The sequence below is a fragment of the Eumetopias jubatus genome, unplaced genomic scaffold, assembly GCF_037043125.1.
Source record: "Eumetopias jubatus isolate StellerSeaLion01/CBP00866 unplaced genomic scaffold, mEumJub1_p1.0 scaffold_1, whole genome shotgun sequence".
NCBI classification, from domain to species: Eukaryota; Metazoa; Chordata; class Mammalia; order Carnivora; family Otariidae; genus Eumetopias; species Eumetopias jubatus.
The window spans coordinates 123649516-123673257 of record NW_028274807.1 but is presented as its reverse complement, the minus strand read 5'-3'; the positions used below and the strand labels follow the sequence as shown (position 1 = coordinate 123673257).

The 23742-nt window shown below is 36.4% G+C and overlaps 1 protein-coding gene across 2 annotated transcripts in view; it reads right to left on the bottom strand.

Moving 5' to 3' along the window:
- The window catches only part of STAG1 (STAG1 cohesin complex component), a 423203-nt gene that overhangs the window by 173686 nt on the left and 225775 nt on the right, over positions 1 to 23742 (bottom strand). For both annotated transcript variants that reach the window (XM_028099176.2, XM_028099177.2), the window contains exon 6: positions 20476 to 20552. In XM_028099176.2, the coding sequence (XP_027954977.1) occupies positions 20476 to 20552 (77 nt within the window). The remainder of the gene's footprint in view (positions 1 to 20475; positions 20553 to 23742) is intronic.

The window sequence follows — 23742 nt, the reverse complement described above, 5'->3', positions numbered from 1 at the left end:
GTATGACCTCTTTAGTCCCTTCCTCTCTCAATGATCTAGAACTCATGTGGATGTTCAACAGTGATTTTGCAACTACAAAGGGACAAGTATGCAGATAAAAATGATAGAAGGATGAAAAAAAGTCTAGGTCTTCACTCTGCTGAGATGCAGTAACAACCATGTTTTGTCTACTCCCAAATTTATTTTGCATAAGACAAATTTACTCCTGTGAATTCAAGCCACTGTTGGTCAGATTTTCTGCTACTCACAGACAATTTCAGTCCTACTATTAAGTAGAATTATAAGCAGTGGGAAAATGAATTATTCAGCGAATGATTTTGGGATAATTGGCGGTTCATTAGAAAGAAAATTAGATTGTACCTTACCCCAAAGTTAATTCCTAATGAATCAAAACACTTAAAAACATTCAGGAAAAAAGAAATAAAAACATGGGAGGATATTCTCAGGGTGAGGAAGTCTTTTACTAAATACAATACAAAAACCAGAAGTCATAGAAGACCAACAGATTCACCCACATAAAAGCAACTCTTGTATAAAAAAAAAAAAAACAACATTAAAAGCAAGTTGAAAGCATAACAATAGGGTTTGGCTTCCATTTAGAATGTAGAAGGCTACCAACAATGAGAAAAAGCTGAATCCATAGAAAAAAAGATAAACTTTTCTTGAGCCCATCTTGAGCTGAATTAGCTATCATTCCAAAGAATAAGCCCCTCCAAGAAGACATGAAACAAATAAGCTATATCATCTGTGGTAGAGCCTAAGAGGAAAAGGTCTCCAAAAAAGTGGGTAAGAAATGAACTTGAAATTTTAATGAACTATCAAAGATGAAGTGTGGGCTAGTTCGGTAGAACGAGGACTTTGCACTCACTCAAAAAAAGCTCTTTTTCACAGACCTCAATTGGGTATTTTAAGCAAATTATGAGATAGAGCAGAACAGAGAGCACCTCTCTTGATGGTGCAGACCCGCAGGGGATGATCTTCAATTGCTGGGGGAATGGTAAGAAGCCCAGCTCGCTTCTCCAGACTTTTGTCCCCTGCAAATTAAAACACTTAATCTGATGGAGGTAGGTCAGCAAACTGAGTCACCACCACAGCACAGGCAAAGACCCACTGTAGCCAGGAGAAGGAAAAAATCCTCCATCTGGGAGAGAGATTAAGACAAAACACTGTCCTGGACCCTGAATCCTAATACCAATATCAAACAGAGATCTGCTAGTATTGGGAGACAGAGAACTCCACCTGAGGCCAGCCACAGACATAATGGTCAGGAAAGCAAAGGTCCCTCAGTAGCTCCAGGCACAAAAGTCATGCTTAAGACTTAGCACTAGGACAATAAAGAATCCCCATACCTTCATTATATTACCAGGCAATAAGCAACACCAGTCTACCACCAGAAGGAGGGGCAGGAGTATGGCGTAGGAGTACCCTGTGTCACAGGAGAACAGAGAGAGCTGAAAGCTGAGGGTACAGCATGAACACTGAGAAAACCCCTCTGGGTATCCTACACATAATGCAACAGCAGCCCACCACTAGAGAAATCTGAAGACTGTGGTTCACTAAAGACAATGACATCAACAACAGAACATAAAACTAATTCAATTCCTAACTAAACTGACAACGTATACCATTTTATCCTTTTCAATTTTTGTACCATGTGCAAATATTATGATTAAAAGGAAAAACCCTTTTGGGGGTGCCTGGCTGGTTCAGTCAGTTGAGCATCCAACTCTTGATTTTGGCTCATGTCATGATCTCAAGGGTCTTGAGAGCTAGCCCACCCTTGGCCTCCACAATCAGCAGGGAGTTGCCTGAGATTCTCTCATTCTCCCTCTGCCCCTCCCCCCTGCTCATATTCGTGTGCACACGTTCTCTCTCTAAAATAAATAAATAATTTTTTTTTCAAAAGGGAAAAAACCCTTTTAAAAAAGAAAAATCTCCTGTATCTACCTCAAAAGGCAGTTTCTTGCTTTACTGTAATACCAGTTATAAATCTGTCCTTGTTAGGCACATTTATACATGTCATGTGAAAAGAACTGTCTAGTGGGGCACCTGGGTGCCACAGTCAGTTAAGCAGCCAACTCTTCTCTCTCCCTCCGCCCCTCCTGCTTGTGCATGCTCTCTCTCTAATAAATAAATCTTAAAAAAAAAAGAGAGGGAGAAAAGAACTGTCTAGTTAATGAAGGGTAATGGGATATTGAAAACTAACTTCCTTCACAAAGCAGTAATTTTTTTTAGGAGAGCTAAGAAAATAATAACAAAATAAAGTTAATAATCAAGTAGCCTAAAGAGCTTATCCACAACTAATATTTAAATTCTGTGAGTGCAGTCTTACTATGATACTTTGCGCAAGGAATTTATTGAATAAACAAATGCAAAGGTAAACCATATCCAACAAACAGGTATAGAAAGGCAGACAGAAGCTCAGGGTGGGAAGAATATCAGGCAGAAATCCGCTAGGATAATACAGAGCAAACCAAAAAGATCCAGTAAGAAAGTAATTTCTACAAATACCTTCAGATGAATACAAGGGGAGAAATTTTCATGTAAAGATAATATAACCAGCATTTTTTTGGCATGCACTTTTCAAATCCATAATTTTGTATTATCTATATACTGTGGTGACTACTAGTGTGTATAAAGATGAAAGAAATAAGATCTTAAGAACTTGTCCTAGATCACAGAGCTACAGGGTTCTGATTCTGGGACTGTAAAGTCCATGAATTCTTAACTCTATAATGGAGCTTCACCTGGTTTACCACAGGAACCTTGGGGGACAGAAGGAATGTCTAGTGATTGTTCTTCCAAGGAAGAACTTTGGGGTTCTATTCCCAAATGGATGACAAGCAACTAACGGAAAAGTTTATTTTAGAGGTTTTGGGGACATTGATGGAGGAATAAAAGGAAAAGGGTACCACAGTTCAGAGATAAGAGCCAGCAAAAAAAACTACAAAATTTAGAGCCTCTGAAATGAGAACAACAATCTATGAGATGTCCACTGCAAGGTAGAGCTCATGTAGGTGACAGAAGTGGAAGGCTAACTGCATAATCCCTAAGCATTTGATATTTGGGAACCCAATTTGGTCACAAACTATACATATCAAAAGAGATAAAATACTCTTTAAGAGTAAATCCAAGAGAATTGTTTAACTCAACTGATGGACAATGTCACAAAAAAAATGTCACCTATTTTTGGTGAAACATTGGCTTTTGGTTACCTAATTTCAACAGACTTACCCAAGGATATATACTACTGTTGCTTAAAACAGATCTGTAAACACTTATTTGGAGAAAGTATCCATCCACCCAACCATTCATCTACTCATGTATTTACTGAGCAATAAATATGATCCAGGCACTAATTCTTGGCATACAAAGATGAGCACACCAAGAATCTTCTTCTAAGAACTTCTATTTTATTTTTTTCTAGACTTATTGGGATTTAATTGATACATAATACTATGTAAGTTTAAGGTATAAAAGAAGTTGATATAATACATTTATATACTGCAAAATGATTAACACCAGAGCATTAGCTTAACACATCCTGTTACATTATATTACCCATTTCTTATTTTTTGGTGAGAGCACTGAAGATCTACTCTCTTAACAACTTTTATATATATAACACAGTACTATTAACTATAATCACCATTCTGTACATTAGATCCTCAGAACTTATTCATCTTATAGTTGGAAGTTTATACTCTTTGGCCGACTTCTTCCTGTTTCCCCCATCCTCCACAGAACTGCTAGTTGAAAAGAAGGACACATAAAAAATAAACAAGTAAATTAAGTACAATGACAGGAATGTTATGAGGGTACACAGTACTACTTAGGAAGGAATCTCCATTTTCTGCAGAGGCAACTGGGCAGGAGAAATAGGGTCAACAGCATTCTAAGCAGTAAGATTAGCAAATTCATATAAAACAAAGATACAACGAGAATATGGAACTGCTTTAAGTTTGGCAACCTAAACCAGATTTTGTGGTGGTAACCAAGATAAAAGATGGGGCCAGATCATAGGGAACCTTCTTTTTATATAAAGCCTTCATTATAATAAAGCCAAGCTTTATTCTGGAGGCAATGGGTGGCCACTGAAAAATTTTGAGCAAGTAAGGATCATGAACAGATGTAGGCTTTAAAAAATATTTCTGGGCAAGATGGCGGAGGAGTAGGAGACCTGGATTTCGTCTGGTCTCAGGAATTCAGCTGAATAGGGATCAAACCATTCTGAACACCTACGAACTCAACAGGAGGTCGAAGAGGAGAGTAGCAACAACTCTCTGAACAGAGAAGCGACCACTTACTGGAAGGTAGGGCGTGCGGAGAAGTGAATCCGAGGGGATAGTCGGGAGGAGAGACGGCGGGGGAGGGGCCCTCCGTCGGCCGCTTCTGGCAAGTGCTAGAGCCGCGGAGCACAAAATCGGAACTTTTAGAAGTCGGCTCCGCGGAGGGACGTCGCTGCAGTGGCTAAGCGGGGGGTGGAGCCCTCGCGGGACAGTGGGGTCTCAGGACCCTCGGGGTCACAGAGAGACCGGGGGTGCCTGAGTGCGCCAGAGCTCCCAGGTATCGGAGCAGGGAAGCCGGCTGCAGATACGGAGCAGAGTCGTGGGCTCTCAGCTCGGGGTGGCCATAAACTGTGATCTGCGGCCCAGTCGGGGCACGGCTCCCCCAGCAGGGACCCAACAAGTGGCAGATCCGGGGAGACTCCCCTTCCTTCCCGGGGAGGAGCGGTGCAGGAATGCACTGCAGGGATCTGCTGGGTTTGGAGACTCAGCGCGGGGTCAGGTGCCAGAGATAGAAACGCTCGGTCACAGGCCAGGTGAGCACGGAGTGCGGCCGGAGTCCGGGGACACGGAAGTGACTGCTTTTCTCTGGGGGCACACTGAGGAGCGGGGCCCCGAGGTCTCGGCTCCTCCGGGCGGAGATTGGGAGGCCACCATTTCTGCCCTGGTCCTCCAAAGCGGTACCGAGAGCTTGCAGGGAACAAAAGCTCCTGAGAGCAAACCGGAGCAGCTTCCTTAGCCGGGACCCACAAGGGCGGGGCAATTCCACCTCCGGCAAAGACATTTGGAAACCACAGCAACAGGCCCCTCCCCCAGAAGATCAGCACAAACAGCCAGCAAGCCAAGACCAAGTTGATCGATCAAGGAGAATAGGAGAACTCCAGCGCTAGGGGAATACTGCACATAGATTCATGGCTTTTTTTTTTTTTTCCTTTTTTTTTTTTTTTACCATGATTCATTATTTCATCAAAGTTAATTTTTGTTGACTGTTTTTTTTTATTTTTCTTTTTCCCTTTTTCAACCAACATCTTATAAATCCCTTTTAAAAAAAAAAAACATTTTTTATTTTTCATTTTTAGAGTCATATTTTATCCCTTCATAGTAATTACCCTTATTTTTGGCATATATATATAAGTTGTTCTCTCTTTAAAATTTTGAGGTACAGTTTCTTCTAACAGATCAAAATATACCCTAAATCACTAGTGTATGGCTTTGTTCTAGTCTCCTGCCTGATCACATTCTCTCCCTTTTTCCTTTTTTTTTTTTTCTTAAATCTTCTTTCTCTTTTCAAACAACTTATCTTACCAAGTCCTTTTATAAAATCTTTTATAATTTTCATCTTTACAGTCATCTTCCATCCCTTCGTTGTATCAACCCTTATTTTGTACATATATGTCTTTCTTCCTTTAAAATTTTAGGAGGCACTTTTTTCTAACAGACCAAAATACGCCCAAAATCTAGTGTGTGGCACTGATCTATGCACTAGCCTGATCATATTTGATCATATTCTGCCTTTTTTGTATTGTTTTGTTTTTGTTCTTATCTTTTTTTTCTTTTTCTCTTTCTTTTTTCTTTCTTTCCCTTTCTTTTCCCCTGGTTTCAGGTCTTTTCTGATTTGTACACAGTATATTTGCTGGGGATGTTGTAAACCTCTTAGCATTTTGTTCTCTCATTCATCTATTCTCCTCTGGACAAAATGACAAGACGAAAGAAATCACCTCAGCAAAAAGAACAAGAGGTAGTACTGTCAGCCAGGGACCTACTCAATACAGACATTAGTACAATGTCGGACCTAGAGTTCAGAATCATGACTTTAAAGATACTAGCTGGGCTTGAAAAAAGCGTGGAAGTTATTAGAGAAACCCTTTCTGGAGAAATAAAACAACTAAAATCTAACCAAATCGAAATCAAAAAGGCTATTGATGAGGTGCAATCAAAAATGAGGGCACTAAATGCTAGGATAAATGAGGCAGAAGAGAGAATCAGCGATATAGAAGACCAAATGATGGAAAATAAAGAGGCTGAGAAAAAGAGAGAGAAACAACTACAGGATCACGAGGGCAGAATTCGAGAGATAAGTGATATGATAAGACGAAACAACATTAGAATAATTGGGATCCCAGAAGAAGAAGAGAGAGAGAGAGGGGCAGAAGGTATATTGGAGCAAATTATAGCAGAGAACTTCCCTAATGTGAGGAAGGAAACAGGCATTAAAATCCAGGAGGCACAGAGAACCCCTCTCAAAATCAATAATAATAGGTCAACACCCCGACATCTAATAGTAAAACTTACGAGTCTCAGAGACAAAGAGAAAATCCTGAAAGCAGCTCGGGAGAAGAGATATGTAACCTACAATGGTAGAAACATTAGATTGGCAACAGACCTATCCACAGAGACCTGGCAGGCCAGAAAGGACTGGCAAGATATCTTCAGAGCACTAAACGAGAAAAATATGCAGCCAAGAATACTATATCCACCTAGGCTATCATTGAAAATAGAAGGAGAGATAAAAAGCTTCCAGAACAAACAAAAACTAAAGGAATTTGCAAACACGAAACCAGCCCTCCAAGAAATATTGAGAGGGGTCCTGTAAGCAAAGAGAGAACCTAAAAGCAGCAAAGAGCAGAAACGAACACAGACAACAGACAGTTAACAGTCACCTTACAGGTAATACAATGGTACTAAATTCATATCTTTCAATAGTTACCCTGAATGTAAATGGGCTAAATGCCCCAATCAAAAGACACAGGCTATCAGATTGGATTAAAAAACAAGACCCATCAATATGCTGTCTGCAAGAGACTCATTTTAGACCCAAAGACACCCCCAGATTGAAAGTGAGGGGGTGGAAAACCATTTACCATGCTAATAGACATCAAAAGAAAGCTGGGGTGGCAATCCTTATATCAGACAAACTAGATTTTAAACCAAAGACTGTAATAAGAGATGAGGAAGGACACTATATCCTACTTAAAGGGTCTATCCAACAAGAAGATCTAACAATTGTAAATATCTATGCCCCGAACATGGGAGCAGCCAATTATATAAGACAATTAATAACAACAGCAAAGAAACACATTGACAACAATACAATAATAGTGGGGGACTTTAACACCCCTCTGACTGAAATGGACAGATCATCTAAGCAAAAGATCAACAAGGATATAAAGACTTTAAATGACACACTGGACCAAATGGACTTCACAGACATATTCAGAACATTCCATCCCAAAGCAAAGGAATACACATTCTTCTCTAGTGCCCATGGAACATTCTCCAGAATTGATCACATCCTAGGTCACAAATCAGGTCTCAATCGGTACCAAAAGATTGGGATCATTCCCTGCATATTTTCAGACCACAATGCTTTGAAACTAGAACTCAACCACAAGAGGAAAGTCGGAAAGAACTCAAATACATGGAGGCTAAAGAGCATCCTACTAAAGAATGAATGGGTCAACCAAGAAATTAAAGAAGAATTAAAAAAATTCATGGAAACCAATGAAAATGAAAACACAACTGTTCAAAATCTTTGGGATACAGCAAAGGCAGTCCTGAGAGGAAAGTATATAGCAATACAAGCCTTTCTCAAGAAACAAGAAAGGTCTCAAATACACAACCTAACCCTACACCTAAAGGAGCTGGAGAAAGAACAGCAAAGAAAGCCTAAACCCAGCAGGAGAAGAGAAATCATAAAGATCAGAGCAGAAATCAATGAACTAGAAACCAAAAGAACAGTAGAACAGATCAACGAAACTAGGAGCTGGTTCTTTGAAAGAATTAACAAGATTGATAAACCCCTGGCCAGACTGATCAAAAAGAAAAGAGAAATGACCCAAATCAACAAAATCATGAATGAAAGAGGAGAGATCACAACCAACACCAAAGAAATACAAACAATTATAAGAACATATTATGAGCAACTCTATGCCAGCAAATTAGATAACCTGGAAGAAATGGGTGCATTCCTAGAGATGTATCAACTACCAAAATTGAACCAGGAAGAAATAGAAAACCTGAACAGACCTATAACCACTAAGGAAATTGAAACAGTCATCAAAAATCTCCCAAGAAACAAAAGCCCAGGGCCAGATGGCTTCCCAGGGGAATTCTATCAGACATTTCAAGAAGAATTAATACCTATTCTCCTGAAACTGTTCCAAAAAATAGAAATGGAAGGGAAACTTCCAAACTCATTTTATGAGGCCAGCATTACCTTGATCCCAAAACCATACAAAGACCCCATCAAAAAAGAGAATTACAGACCAATATCCTTGATGAACATGGATGCAAAAATTCTCACCAAAATACTAGCCAATAGGATCCAACAGTACATTAAAAGGATTATTCACCATGACCAAGTGGGATTTATCCCTGGGCTGCAAGGCTGGTTCAACATCCGCAAATCAATCAACGTGATACAATACATGAACAAAAGAAAGAACAAGAATCATATGATCCTCTCAATCGATGCAGAAAAAGCATTTGACAAAGTACAGCATCCTTTCTTGATCAAAACTCTTCAGAGTATAGGGATAGAGGGTACATACCTCAATATCATAAAAGCCATCTATGAAAAACCTACAGCGAATATCATCCTCAATGGGGAAAGGCTGAGAGCTTTTCCCCTAAGGTCAGGAACGCGGCAGGGATGTCCACTCTCACCACTGCTATTCAACATAGTATTAGAAGTCCTAGCCACAGCAATTAGACAACAAAAAGAAATCAAAGGCATCCAAATCGGCAAAGAGGAAGTCAAACTCTCACTCTTTGCAGATGATATGATACTGTACGTGGAAAACCCAAAAGACTCCACCCCAAAACTGCTAGAACTCATACAGGAATTCAGTAAAGTAGCAGGATATAAAATCAATGCACAGAAATCAGTGGCATTCGTATACACCAACAACAAGACAGAGGATAGACAAATCAAGGAGTCGATCCCATTTACAATTGCACCCAAAACCATTAGATACCTAGGAATAAATCTAACCAAAGAGGCAAAGGATCTGTACTCAGAAAACTATAAAATACTCAGGAAAGAAATTGAAGAAGACACAAAGAAATGGAAAAACGTTCCATGCTCATGGATTGGGAGAATCAACATTGTGAAGATGTCAATGCTACCTAGAGCAATCTACACATTCAATGAAATCCCCATCAAAATACCATCCACTTTTTTCAAAGAAATGGAACAAATAATCCTAAAATTTGTATGGAACCAGAAGAGACCCAGAATAGCCAGAGGAATACTGAAAAAGAAAAGCAAAGCTGGCAGCATCACAATTCCGGACTTCCAGCTCTATTACAAAGCTGTCATCATCAAGACAGTATGGTACTGGCACAAAAACAGACACATAGATCAATGGAACAGAATCGAGAGCCCAGAAATGGACCCTCAACTCTATGGTCAACTAATCTTTGACAAAGCAGGAAAGAATGTCCAATGGAAAAGAGACAGTCTCTTCAACAAATGGTGTTGGGAAAATTGGACAGCCACATGCAGAAGAATGAAACTGGACCATTTCCTTACACCACACACAAAAATAGACTCCAAATGGTTGAAAGACCTAAACGTGAGACAGGAGTCCATCCAAATCCTAAAGGAGAACACAGGTAGCAACCTTTTCGACCTTAGCCGCAGCAACTTCTTCCTAGAAACATCGCCAAAGGCACGGGAAGCCAGGGCAAAAATGAACTATTGGGATTTCATCAAGATAAAAAGCTTCTGCACAGCAAAAGAAACAGTCCACAAAACCAAAAGACAACCGACAGAATGGGAGAAAATATTTGCAAATGACATATCAGATAAAGGGCTAGTATCCAAAATCTATAAAGAACTTATCAAACTCAACACCCAAAGAACAAATAATCCAATCAAGAAATGGGCAGAAGACATGAACAGACATTTCTCCAAAGAAGACATCCAAATGGCCAACAGGCACATGAAAAAGTGCTCAACATCGCTTGGCATCAGGGAAATCCAAATCAAAACCTCAATGAGATACCACCTCACACCCGTCAGAATGGCTAAAATTAACAAGTCAGGGAACGACAGATGTTGGCGGGGATGTGGAGAAAGGGGAACCCTCCTACACTGTTGGTGGGAATGCAAGCTGGTGCAACCCCTCTGGGAAACAGTATGGAGGTTCCTCAAACAGTTGAAATTAGAGCTACCGTTCGATCCAGCAATTGCACTACTGGGTATTTACCACAAAGATACAAATGTAGGGACCCGAAGGGGTACGTGTACCCCAATGTTTATAGCAGCAATGTCCACAATAGCCAAACTGTGGAAAGAGCCAAGATGCCCATCGACAGATGAATGGATAAAGAAGCTGTGGTATATATACACAATGGAATATTATGCAGCCATCAAAAGGAATGAGATCTTGCCATTTGCAACGACGTGGATGGAACTGGAGGGTGTTATGCTGAGTGAAATAAGTCAATCAGAGAAAGACATGTATCACATGACCTCACTGATATGAGGAATTCTTAATCTCAGGAAACAAACTGAGTGTTACTGGAGTGGTTGGGGGTGGGAGGGAGGGGGTGGCTGGGTGATAGACATTGGGGAGGGTATGTGCTACGGTGAGCGCTGTGAATTGTGCAAGACTGTTGAATCACAGTTCTGTACTTCTGAAACAAATAACGCAACATATTTTAAGAAAAAAGAAAAAGAAGAAGATAACAGGAGAGAAAGAAAAGGGGAGTATGTCAGAGGGGGAGACGAACCATGAGAGATGATGGACTCTGAAAAACAAACTGAGGGTTCTAGAGGGGAGGGGGGTAGGGGGATGGGTTAGCCTGGTGATGGGTATTGAGGAGGGCACGTTCTGCATGGAGCACTGGGTGTTATGAACAAACAATGAATCATGGAACACTGCACCAAAAACTAATGATGTAATATATGGTGATTAACATAACAATAAAAAAATAAAAATAAAATAAAAATAAAAAAAATCAATTAATGATTTTGTGAGAAAAAAAAAAAATTATTTCTGGTTCCACCATGGAGAATAATCAGAAGTAAAGGTGAAGGAAATGGAGCAAGGAGACTTATCACTGCAACAGATCCAAAAATGAAGGGGGAATGTAGAGAGCGCCTAACTAAGATAGTTATGATGATGATGGACAAAATAGAGATGTGATGTATACTCAAATACTGAAAATATGACTACTGGACAAAAATGACTTGTTTCCGGTGTGATTTACTGGTGGGTTTATTCACAATAGGAAACAAAAAAAGAATTGTTTGCCCCTCACTCTCTTGAGGCGTAACTCTTTTGTTTAGGGATGCTTAATTACTATGTCCCATAAGAGACCAACATCCTTTAACTCATAAATGATTGATATAGAATATCCTACTTCCAGACTTCAGGCCACACTAGCTTCTATATTCAAAATAAATCCAAAATTTCAGAAAGAGATCATCAATGGATATTAAAACTGTTGAATGGTAAGTTGAGTGGCATAAGCAGAATGTTAACAAAGTACTAAAATACTTGATATGTGCAAAGGGAAAAGTACTTTTACAAAAAGGTTCAATGGTCATCACCTCATAAGTGATCAATTGCAGCATCACTAATAAACGGACAACCTGCCATTACGTACTATCTACTGTGACACAATATGAAGTACACAGCATCACCTACAAAATCTCCTTGCAAAAAATGTGTAAATGTAATCTAATGAAGTCATTAGACCTAACTTTCAGTTACAAAATACAGGAGATTTAGGAACAAGCTAAATGATAACCATGAAGAAAAAAGTCGGAGAAACAAAAATGTGGGATACTTGATGGCTAGGTTGTCAACTAAAAGTTAATGTCATGCAAAGAAAAAAATGTGGAGGAAGTGTTTTATATTTTGAAAAGGTACTGACAACAAAACAATCAAATGTAATATATAAATCAGGGTGCTTTAGCCACACTGGCTTCTTTATTGTCTAATACCCTAGGTTATGTTTCTATCTCAGGGTCATTTGCACAGTTTAAATTTTCTCTTCCTCTAAAAACACACATGGCTGCTCCATCCCCTCTTTCAAGTGTTTACTCAAGGTCACATTCTCAGAGAGGTTTTCCTGACCATCCTATTTAAAATCATCCTTCCATTCCCAATCTCTTCCCCCTTCTCTGCTTTATTTTTCTACATAGCATTTATTGTCATTTATCATACTACAATATTTTGCCTATGTATTTTACTCACTGGCTTTCTCTCCCAGCTAAAATGTAAATTCCATGAGGGAAGGGATTTTTGGTTGGTTTATTCAGTGCTTTGTCCTCAATTCTTGAAATGTTTAACAGACACTCAACTGTTTCTTCATCAAATGAATAAATCACCACAAAAATGATACTGTCAATATGGGTCAGAAATAATGGGAAGGATATCTAAATGATCCCTAAAGTTTTCTCTTGAATCGATCATAAATTTTGACAATTTGTGTTTCCTTAGCCACAAACAGAAATAAGAATATGTAAAGTCAAAGCAGCAATGGGACTTCCAATCAGCCCTTTTAAATATGTTTTCCCCTAAATCGGTATAAGTTATGGAGTACCACCAAATGTCTGGTCCCTACTCATCCATGAATCTTCACAAACATTTCATTAAGAGTGGTAAATGATTTGTCAATAAGAAAAAGAAAAGTTTACAAAATTCAAGGTACTGATTACCTCTCAGGAGAAGGCTTAGAATGGGGGAGTGGAGGAACACACAGGTATTTTAGTAATATTTCAGTTCTTAAGTTGGGGATGGCAGATTTACATACTTTATATATATATTACATATATTTTTTGTTCTATCAAATGACACAGAATTTTTTAAAAATGAGTACATTAAAAAGTATTTGAAACTACCAAATTTACATCCTTGAGGATACCAAGTTCCTGAAATCACTAGGAGAAATTCCAATTTCTGGAATACCATTATCTAAATTATCACAATGTTATAGTCAGCCTTTAAGATGTAAAATCACATCTATGCATTTCTATATCACAGTGACTGGAAGAGTTACTTTTATTTTCCCCTCAAAAAATCAGAATGCATAAGAACCATGTGTCAAGGGAACAAAGAAAATGATATGCCTTCTCCTTGGAAAGATCCAGTGAGTCATTTTTACAAAACAAAATTCTGAGTGGGCTAAATAAAATTTATTATTAAATATGTTGTTTGAACTTTTGTTTTTAAGTTAAAAATAGCCATAAAGATTAATTAGATAGATTATTTTGGCTGACTGCCATAAGGCAATTAAAGAGGAAATGCTCTTTACTATCAGACCTCTGCTAATTAAGTCTAAGGTAACTTTCAATTTGACAAACCTCAGCCTTAAAGTATCAGGAAATTCAACTGGCATATACACACCAATTAAATAATATAAAAATACATTTGGGGAAGAAAAATTCTACAAGTCAATGCTATAAAAACTCTGTTGTATTTTTTCAAACCCCTATCTTATCTCTGTATCTCCAGCATTTATCTAGGACACTGTCTAATATGCTTAGGAAGACAACAATGGTTTGGGGATCGCTTATTTATAAGTATTAAATGCAATTAGTCTAATTTCTCCAGCTTCGTACCTCAATGTTTTCTCCTATAATCCTAAACACCATCTTCCCTATAAACTCTTTCCTGGTTTTTCCGGTGAACTTCTATTCATCTTTAAAAACCTAGTTTTAGGGCTAAGTAATTTGTGACGCTCTCGCATCTCAGATAATTAACTCACCCTTTGGGTTCTCACAGCGTCTTGTATTTCTCAACTATTGAACTTGTCAAGGTATTACTGCAATTAGTTCACAAAGTTTTCTCCATTTACAACATGAAATCATTTTCTAGAGCTATAACCTTGTTAATCTCTAAGTATATAGTTCCTAACTAAAAGTTAGACAAACATTAAGTGTCCAATAAATGTTTACTGAATAAACACAAAAGTAAATCCTGTATAAATAATTTTGAAAGACTAAACAGTTCAGGGCACCTGGGTGGCTCAGTAGGTTAAAACGCTGCCTTCAGCCCAGGTCATGATCCCGGCGTCCTGGGATGGAGCCCTGCAGCAGGCTCCCTGAGCAGGGAGCCTGCTTCTCCCTCTCCCTTTGCCCCTCCCCCTGCCTGTGCTCTCTTGCTCTCTCTCTCTCTCTCAAATAAATAAAATCTTAAAAAAAAAAAAAGACTTAATAGTTCATTTGACAGTTGTTAAAATAAAAAGTTATACCTAAAAATCCATAATAGATACTGAATACCTAACTTTAGCTAATTTAAAAGCCCTTCATAATGATTAGCAAATATAAATGTGATTTCATATCCCTATAAAATGTTTTATAAATATATTTTAAAACTAAAAAATAAAAATCTTGAAACGATCAGGGTGTAATTACAACTTAAATATGTAGTTCATCATATCTAATCAAGATGGGGATTTAAGCCAGTACCCAATGATACAAATGTTATTGTTGGCTTATGAGTATCTCATTTAAGCATCTCTCATAATGAGAGTAGATGTCTTATAACAATATAATGGAATGGATTAACTCCAAAAAGATTCAAAATATATCAATAGAATATAACTGGTCCTTTCAAAAAGATACTAATTTAATTCCATAATTTGTTTGGTCAGCCCTAAGACATTTGGTAATAAAAGTAGCCAGAAATTTATTCTATGACTGAAGGTGTCCAAGTGGAGAGAGTACAACTGTTACCTGAGTGACCCTTTCCAAGCTACTTCAGATATACTTCAGTTGTATACTAGGCAAACAGGGGAGTGGTTATGACTATGAACTCAGGAGCTAGATGTTCTGGGCTTCATTCCTGACTTTATCATTTACTAGTTGTGTGACCTGAGGCAAGTTTCTTAAACCCTTTTGCCTCCATTTTCTCATCTGTAAAATGGAGATGATAATAATAATATAGAAGACCTACCTCATAAAAATGTCATGAGTATTAAATATATGTAAAGAATGTGCAACAGTGCACAAAGACAAATATTTGCTATTATTATCATTCAACATGTTTCCTCGTGTCTCTAGTATTTTGTACTGCAAAGTTCACAGTTGTAATATTATTTCCTATTTTGTACCTTTTCACATTATAAATGATTACAATTTCTTGAGTCTTCATCAGTTTTTCTACGTGATTGTTTCTTTGCCCTTTGGCACTTCTCATTTCCAACTTTGCTTCCTTTAATAGTCTGTCTACCTTCCTCAATGTGAAAGTTTCCAAAGTGATATGTACAACACCAACTGAGTGGTGTACTGAAAAAAATATTAAAACATCTCTTTATTTTTAAATAAATTATTAGTAATATTTAAAATATAGAATAAGCTTTGTATGCCCTCACTAGGTCCATATTTCAGATTGTATTGTATCACAAAGGGTATCTGAGGTATCCCAAGAGAAAAATTAGAAGAGCTCAATGCTCAAGGGGGTTGATATTAGAAATGGCATTCTTCAATGGTTTACTCATTTTGTAAGTTGCATATGACCAATGCAATAGATTTAAATATATTTTAAAATATTTATTTTTAACTCTTCATAAAACGTTAACACAAAGATTTTGGGGAAAAACAGAAACAGAAAGAAAAATCTGAGTATGTAATCACAAGTGAATAATAAATATGGAGGCACTAACACTTCTTGCACAAGCTCATCTTAGACCATTATAAAAATTAAAGCCATGACGATCCAAGCGGAGAAAGTCGATTATCATATGGTTTCACTTATTTGTGGAACATAAGGGATAGCATGGAGGACATCAGGAGAAGGAAGGGAAAAATGAAGGGGGAATTCGGAGGGGGAGAAGAACCATGAAAGACTATAGACTCTGAGAAACAAACTGAAGGTTTTAGAGGGGAGCGGGGTGGAGGGATGGGTTAGCCCAGTGATGGGTATTAAGGAGGGCAAGTATTGCATACAGTACTGGGTGTTATATGAAAACAATGAATCATGGAATACTACATCAAAAAACTAATGAGGTACTGTACGGTTACTAACATAATAAAATAAAATAAAATAAAAAAAAAAAGCCATGATAATCTAATGACATCTGAGAAGAAACTGATCTAGTATTGTATGCATTTAACCTATAAATAAATACATGCTGCAAACTACACTATAAGATAATAAATAGAATTAAAGAAATATTATAAATATAAATAAATATATAAAGAAAAATAAATATAATTACACTGTAACAGAATATTTATAATAAATGTAATATAATAAATGATTATTTATTTATCTGATTTATTTATTATTTGGTCTGATTACCAAAAGTAGGAGGAAAAAAACCTTTTGTCTATTTTTATTTATCACATATTTAGAAAATAAGATTTAGTTTAGAACTAAGAAAGTCTGAAATAATCACCAGGCAGTTACTTCTTAAGCACTCTCCCCACAAGATAAGAACTCCAGCCTTCTGAGAAGGAGCATGGGGGAGAGGAAGAGAAGAGAATAATTTTTTAGCTTTATCATAGATATTCACTATTAAGACAATAGGCTGAAAAATGTTTTATCAATGGAATATAAAATCAAAAATATTTAGACTTTAATTTGGGACTGGAGATAATTTGAGTTTTCTTCTACCATATCTTTTGCATTTTCTTCTTATTTTCTCAGTTTGTATAATATTTAACCATTTTTACAATGGTTATAAAACTTAAAAGTTTTATACATTGTGCTCTTCTGTAATGATTAGATCTTACCCAGTGGCTTTTTTCTCTTCTTGTTTCTAATCGCATGTGCTTCTATGAATTTTTTTATTTAAACTTAAGTATAGAACTTCTCATCGTTTATCCATTTGAGCATTTATTAATCACAGGGTTGAAAAAGAATGAAGCAGGGGGGAATTGGAGGGGGAGACAAACCATGAGAGACTATGGACTCTGAGAAACAAACTGAGGGTTCTAGAGGGGAGGGGGGTGGGGGGATGGGTTAGCCTGGTGATGGGTGTTAAAGAGGGCACGTTCTGCGTGGAGCACTGGGTGTTATATGCAAACAATGAATCATGGAACACTACATCAAAAACTAATGATGTACTGTATGGTGATTAACATAACAAAAAAAAGAATTAAAGGCACTAAGTGAATACATTAAATGTACTGTGTTGCAAAGCTTCCCTTCATAGATATCACATTTCAATATATGAAAACTATGCAAACTGACCTTTGGAAAACATACTTAAAGAGTTTATATTTGGAGATGTGACTCTAATAATCTGGGGGAAGAAATACTATTAAATTTTGCTTTATATATCAGGGGCTGGCTCCAACAGGAACTAAATATATCTACTGGCTATTCCCTATGAACCAGACATTGCTCTAAACTGTTTGGATGCAATGGATCCTGTCATCAAATCTTTCTGAATTTTACCACAAAATACAATTTACCAAAACTAACCTTCCTCCACTCCTGGGGACTAAAAGACCTGTACAGTATTCTGAAGAAACAGAAACAATAAGATACTGTATATTTAACAATACGTAAGCATTTAAATGCTGTTTTTTGCTAAAGTGCTTAAAGATAAAATAGCCTTAGAAAATAATTAATGTAATTCTGCTTTAAATGAATATATTCTAATAAAAAACTGTGTTAGTTGTTCTGTCAAACAGGGAAAAAAGAATGTTTTCCTTTAGAATTTCTTCTTTCTTTAAGTACAGTTGACACACAATGTTACACTAGTTTCAGATGTACAATACAGTGTTTCAGTAAGTTCAGACATTATGCTATGCTCACCACAAGTGTAGCTACCGTCACCATACAACATTATTACAATACAACTGACTATATTCCCTATGATATCTGTATCTTTTATCCTCAGGACTTATTCAAAAACATTCTTTTTTGATTGTCAGTATTCTCAAGTATGAGGAAAAGAATATTTAAGATTATGAAATAAACACCTTTTGAATAATTTTCATTTGCTACATTTAACTCATTATCACTTTTGGTAACGGTTTACTATTCTTCTAATACACCTGAATATTTGACAATATTCACAGGAATATTTTCTTAGACACATCATGATCTTCATTTTGCTGAATTCCTCATCTTCCCCTACTTATCTCAAAATCTTACTACAAAGCAATGATATCCTGTTTTGAAATTTCACTGTGTATTCACATTGTATTTCCTCTCATTCTTTTCTCCCATATAAAGTGTTTTTATAGCTTAAATCTCGGTTTTCTCCCAAAATTTCTCCCAAACTTGTCTGTACACAGTCACCTGGTGAACTTTCAAAAATCCCAAGCCCAGGTTACATGCCTTACAAATTAAATCAGAAGGTCTGGGGATAAGGGAGAGAGCCAGGCATCAGTTTTTAAATATCCCTAGGTGATATTAATATGCAGCAAAGTTTGGGAACTACTGTCTTAAACTCTTAGTAGTTCCTGAAGGTCCAAGATGCATACTACTTTTTACTCTGCGATCTTATTCACCTATGTTGCAAGCCTGGCATGGTATATGTAGTTGGTGAGTAAACCTACCACTTTCACCTTAATTTGACTTCGTTATCTTCTATTTGCCACATATAAACTTATGAAGTTGTAATAAAAAACCTTTTTTTAATTAAAAGTAATTTCACAGAAATGTTTCAGAACACAGAAATTTTTGAATTTTAGAAGTTAATATAGTACATATTCTTTATATCCCATCACAGTCCAAGAGAATCTAGGGCAGCCCCCTGTCATTAAGTACATTATTATTTCCCCAGCAAGACATAAATATTCACAATGACTGAGGTAAATAAAAATTTTAATAGCTTAGGTTAGCTGGGGCCAGTTTTGCCACCATTAAATTGGGAAAAAAAAGTCCTTTGGAATTTCAGAATGTTTTGGATTACAGAAATGAAAACAAGTAATTATGAACATTATATACATGGGTCACAATGTAAGGTCTCCCCTACCTCCCATGGAATGTGACTAAATAGTTTGAGAGCCACTGACAGAATGTTTCTGTAAAGACGCTCATGAGGGGCGCCTGGGTGGCTCAGTCAGTTAAGCATCTGCCTTCAGCTCAGGTTATGATCCCAGAGTCCCGGGATCGAGCCCCACATCACGCTCCCTGCTCAGCGGGGAGCCTGCTTTTTCCCTCTGCCCCTCACCCTGCTCATGCTCTCTCTCTCTCTCTCAAATAAATAAAAAAAATCTTAAAAAAAAAGATCCTCATGAAAATGTTTTGGTGTGTGCCACTGGGATAAAGGTGAACACCTGATGAAAAAGATATTTGGTGTGCATGTGTTTGTTTTACCATGTATTTGTAGTACTTTTTTCAATTAAACATAAATATTCCTACTACTAGTAATAAAAATAGTCCTGAGCCCACCCCACTAAAAGAGTGGAAAAAAAACAATCTTTGTTGTTAGTGTTGAAAATCAAGAAAAGAGAACATCTATAGAAAATAGAAATCTTATTTAAATCAAAAGGCAGAATATTAAAACTAAAATTAATGGTGGTCTAAAGCATGACATAAAATGAGTTTACCATAAACAGAATACACAAATAAAATTGTGAAAGTGTTTCAACAGTTAGAATCAGTGTAAAGCTGATTAATTTGTGAAGACTAGCAAAGAAAACATGTATTCTAAGTAGAAATCAGAATATTTTCGACTGTCCCAAATAGAAGTTTAAGTTTACACAAACACACAAAATGGGGGTGAGGTTGGGGAGGCGGCAGTAGGCAGGGATAAACATAATTTAAGGAATTGTGGATTAAATGAAGCTAAGCAGGTTATTTTTCCATCAGGATTTCTAAGAACCTTAAATAAGATAATGAGCTTTGGCAATCTCTAAAACAGGTATAATATGCAGCCTTACTCACACTTACTTGACCTCCAAACGCTTTTTTCTTTAAATCATTTAACATGACTAATTCCACAGAACATAAAACTACTGGACATGCATTTATAAATTTGGGAATTTTAGGTGGTCTTCAAGAATGAATGTCAAGAATCAACTTCTACTTCATACCACTAATTTTATTATCCTTATCAGTTACCAGTCATTTTTAAGTGATACCTCCATACAATGAAACAAAATTGCCAAAATCGTTAACTTTAGAATTAGTAACATGATTATATAAATGAAGAAATAGTTTATCTTCTCTTAAACTAACCCAAATCAAAATAAAACTTAAAATAATCACCATATTCACCATTTTAAAAGTATAAGTAGGCAATTTGCATAAATATTGAAATGCTATACCTCATCAAATTCTTCAGTCATTTTTCTGATGATTTCTGCATTCTGCATATTTCGAAACATCTCTATTCTCACAGTACCTGTGGAACAACAGATTTTACAGTTAATATTTTTCTATCCCATGCTAAACATTAAATTTAACCTGGCCACTATTTGAAAAATTTTGTATCAAAGTTTTTGGGGTTTTTTTTCTTCCCCCAAACTCCTACCTAAAGGAATCCCTTGTTTAAGAACTTCAAAGTTCTTTAGACATTTTTTAAAAACCTGAATATTCTGTGAATTAGATAAGTATGAGGGAAAAAACTGAGAGGAGTGTTGGGGAAGGAAAAGATGAAGACATAAAATAATAAATTTATATTGTAGGGAGGGCCCTAAGGATTTACTGGTGCTATCCAGACATACAGCTGACTGACTTAGTATGAAAAACACCCAAGTATAGAGAATATTATCTCTCTTCATGCTTTTTTCTAATATTCTTTATGAACAGAATATTCTTCTATAAATTAAAACTAAATGTTCCTTAACCTATTAACACCTGTCAATTAAATCTGTTTTATCTGAACATGAAAAATAGCTTGGTAACTTCAACATAAGTATCAAACAAAGAAAAAGTTAACACCCTTTCTCATCTCTTTCTTTAGTACTATTATATTAGCTACCTAATTTTTATCTCAAATATGATTATATAAATATTATCACTCTAAAAATATTGAGTGGTTTATATCAAAAACTTGTGTTAAAAATTAACATAATTTAAATAAAATAAGGTTCAAAATCAATCTGGAGTTACAGAAAATACTGGCATAATAATTACATGAGGTTCAGTTTCAACTGTATACATGTAAAATATTCAAGTTAAAAATCACAAGAATAAGACTCAATGAATCAATAAGAAAATACTTGAGAACCTCTAACAGGTTCCTTGCCAGTGATTACCAGCTCCAATTCAAACCACACTTAGGTATATAAAAGGGAAAAGTCTCTAAAGTGTACTGTACTCTTACAGGAAAAAGCATGAAGCAGTAGAGAGCCACTAAAAGTCATCAAAGTGTACTCTCAATTCAGAGGCCCAATAAAAAACTGCAATGGCACATTTGGCATATCAAACTTAATTTGACTTAGTTTTTATTAATCTATAAAATGAGAAAAATGGCATCTCCCTTATATTTTTAATAACCATTTCTAAGCATGTTTTAATTACTTGATGTACAGCTCTCCTGTTTATTTTCAGGATGCTGAATTCATTAAGTACCACCAACAGGTATCCCTCACACCCAGCTGTAGAGAAGAGAGTCTAGATTGGAAGGTGAGTGAAAAGGGAAAATATTTTTAGAGTTCCTCCCCAAAAGGCAATTTCCTAAACACATGGGGAAACTTTTACATTGTGATTTTATTTTTTATGGGAAAAACAGTATCATAGACAGTACTTAAAAGCATTGAAGACAGGTTGTTTATGTACTACAATACCGCCTTTATTAAAAAAAAATAAAAAATGCATTGAATTGCTAAATTATAAATTATCTCAAGTAAAAGTAACTTTTTGTCAAACATTCTTTAAAAATCACTCAAATTAGAAGCACCTGGGTGGCTCAGTTGGTTGAGTGTTCAACTCTAGATTTCAGCTTGGGTCACGATCTCGTGGTCGTGGGATCGAGCCCCGCATCAGGCTCCACACCAGGTATGGAGCCTGCTTGGGATTCTCTCTCTCCCTCTGCCCTCCCCCACCAAAAAAATAAATAAAAATCACTCAAATCACACAAAACTGTTTTAACTGTATTTTTTTTTAAAGATTTTATTTACTTATTTGATAGAGAGAGAGAGATAGAGAGCACGAGAGGGAAGAGGGTCAGAGGGAGAAGCAGACCCCCCTGCTGAGCAGGGAGCCCGATGTGGGACTCGATCCCGGGACTCCGGGATCATGACCTGAGCCGAAGGCAGTCGCTTAACCAACTGAGCCATCCAGGCGCCCTGTTTTAACTGTATTTAACCTTGTTTGGGTCATGAACTATTTTGTCAACCTGAAACAGAGTCCCATATATAAAAAGCATGTAATTTCAAGAGTTGTTTCATGGTACTCTTGATAAGCAAAATTATCTTCATTAAGTACTAACCAAGAAAAAGAAGTAAAATTAGATTTTTAAGTTATTAAACATGAGAAGAATTAGTTGTTCTTGGAGAGATGGAAATATTTGATATTTTGCATGGAGTAGCATTATTAAATGGCTATATGCATTTCTCAAAAGTCATTTATCTGTACACTTAAAATGTGTGCATTTGGAAACTATATCTTGGTAAAACTGATTTTTAAAAACTCAAGAAAAAGGACAACGTTAATCAGAGTAGTTCAGTAAAAAGTTATACATGTCAAGAGTGCCTGGCTGGACCAGTAAGTACAGCATGTGACTCTTGATCTCAGGACTGCAGGTTTGAGCCCCACAGTAGGTTTAGAGATTACTTAAAAAGTTACATGTATCATTGTTAAATATGAGTATAAATAATGTTCAATTCTATTTCCATGATTAATATGGCAGTTTTCATATACAGTGGAGTCTTAACTATAATTTCAATGAACTAGCAAGTTAACTCATAAACAGAAGACTATTTTGCTGTATTAACTTAGTATCATAAAATCAAAGGCAACAAAACAGAAACTAGTACTAAAAGCAAAATAAAAACCAGCTGTAAGCTTAGCATCTTTAAAAAATGACTACCATATATAACAATTATTAATAAAATAAAGTCAGATGTTTAAAGCTATAATTTTGAAAATGAACAGAAGCTTGTCGTTGAGGTTTTTTTAAGAGGAAAATCTTTCTGCTGCCACAATGACTATTCGAAACATTAGCCTATTTACTTACTACTTTCTAATTGTTCATTCTTCTTCAGTCCAGTCCCACAACTCTACTGCAACTGCTCCTTAACACCTATTATTTGCTAATTGTCACATCAAAGTCTTTCTTTAGTAATACCCTATCTATTCTATTTAAAACATTTGAATCATGGAACACCACATCAAAAACTAATGATGTACTGTATGGTGACTAACATAATATAAAACAACAAAACAAAACAAAACAAATTTGCTCATTATACTGGTTTCTGTAACACTATATCCTTGTACCCTAATGACTTAAACTTTCTTTCACTTACTTTTTGTCATTTACCTGAATAAATACAGGTAATTTCCTGTGTTCTGTCCAACACATTTTTCTTTGTCCCATTCTTCATTTTCTAACCTGGACATGGCCCCCATCTATCCTCTCCCAGTAG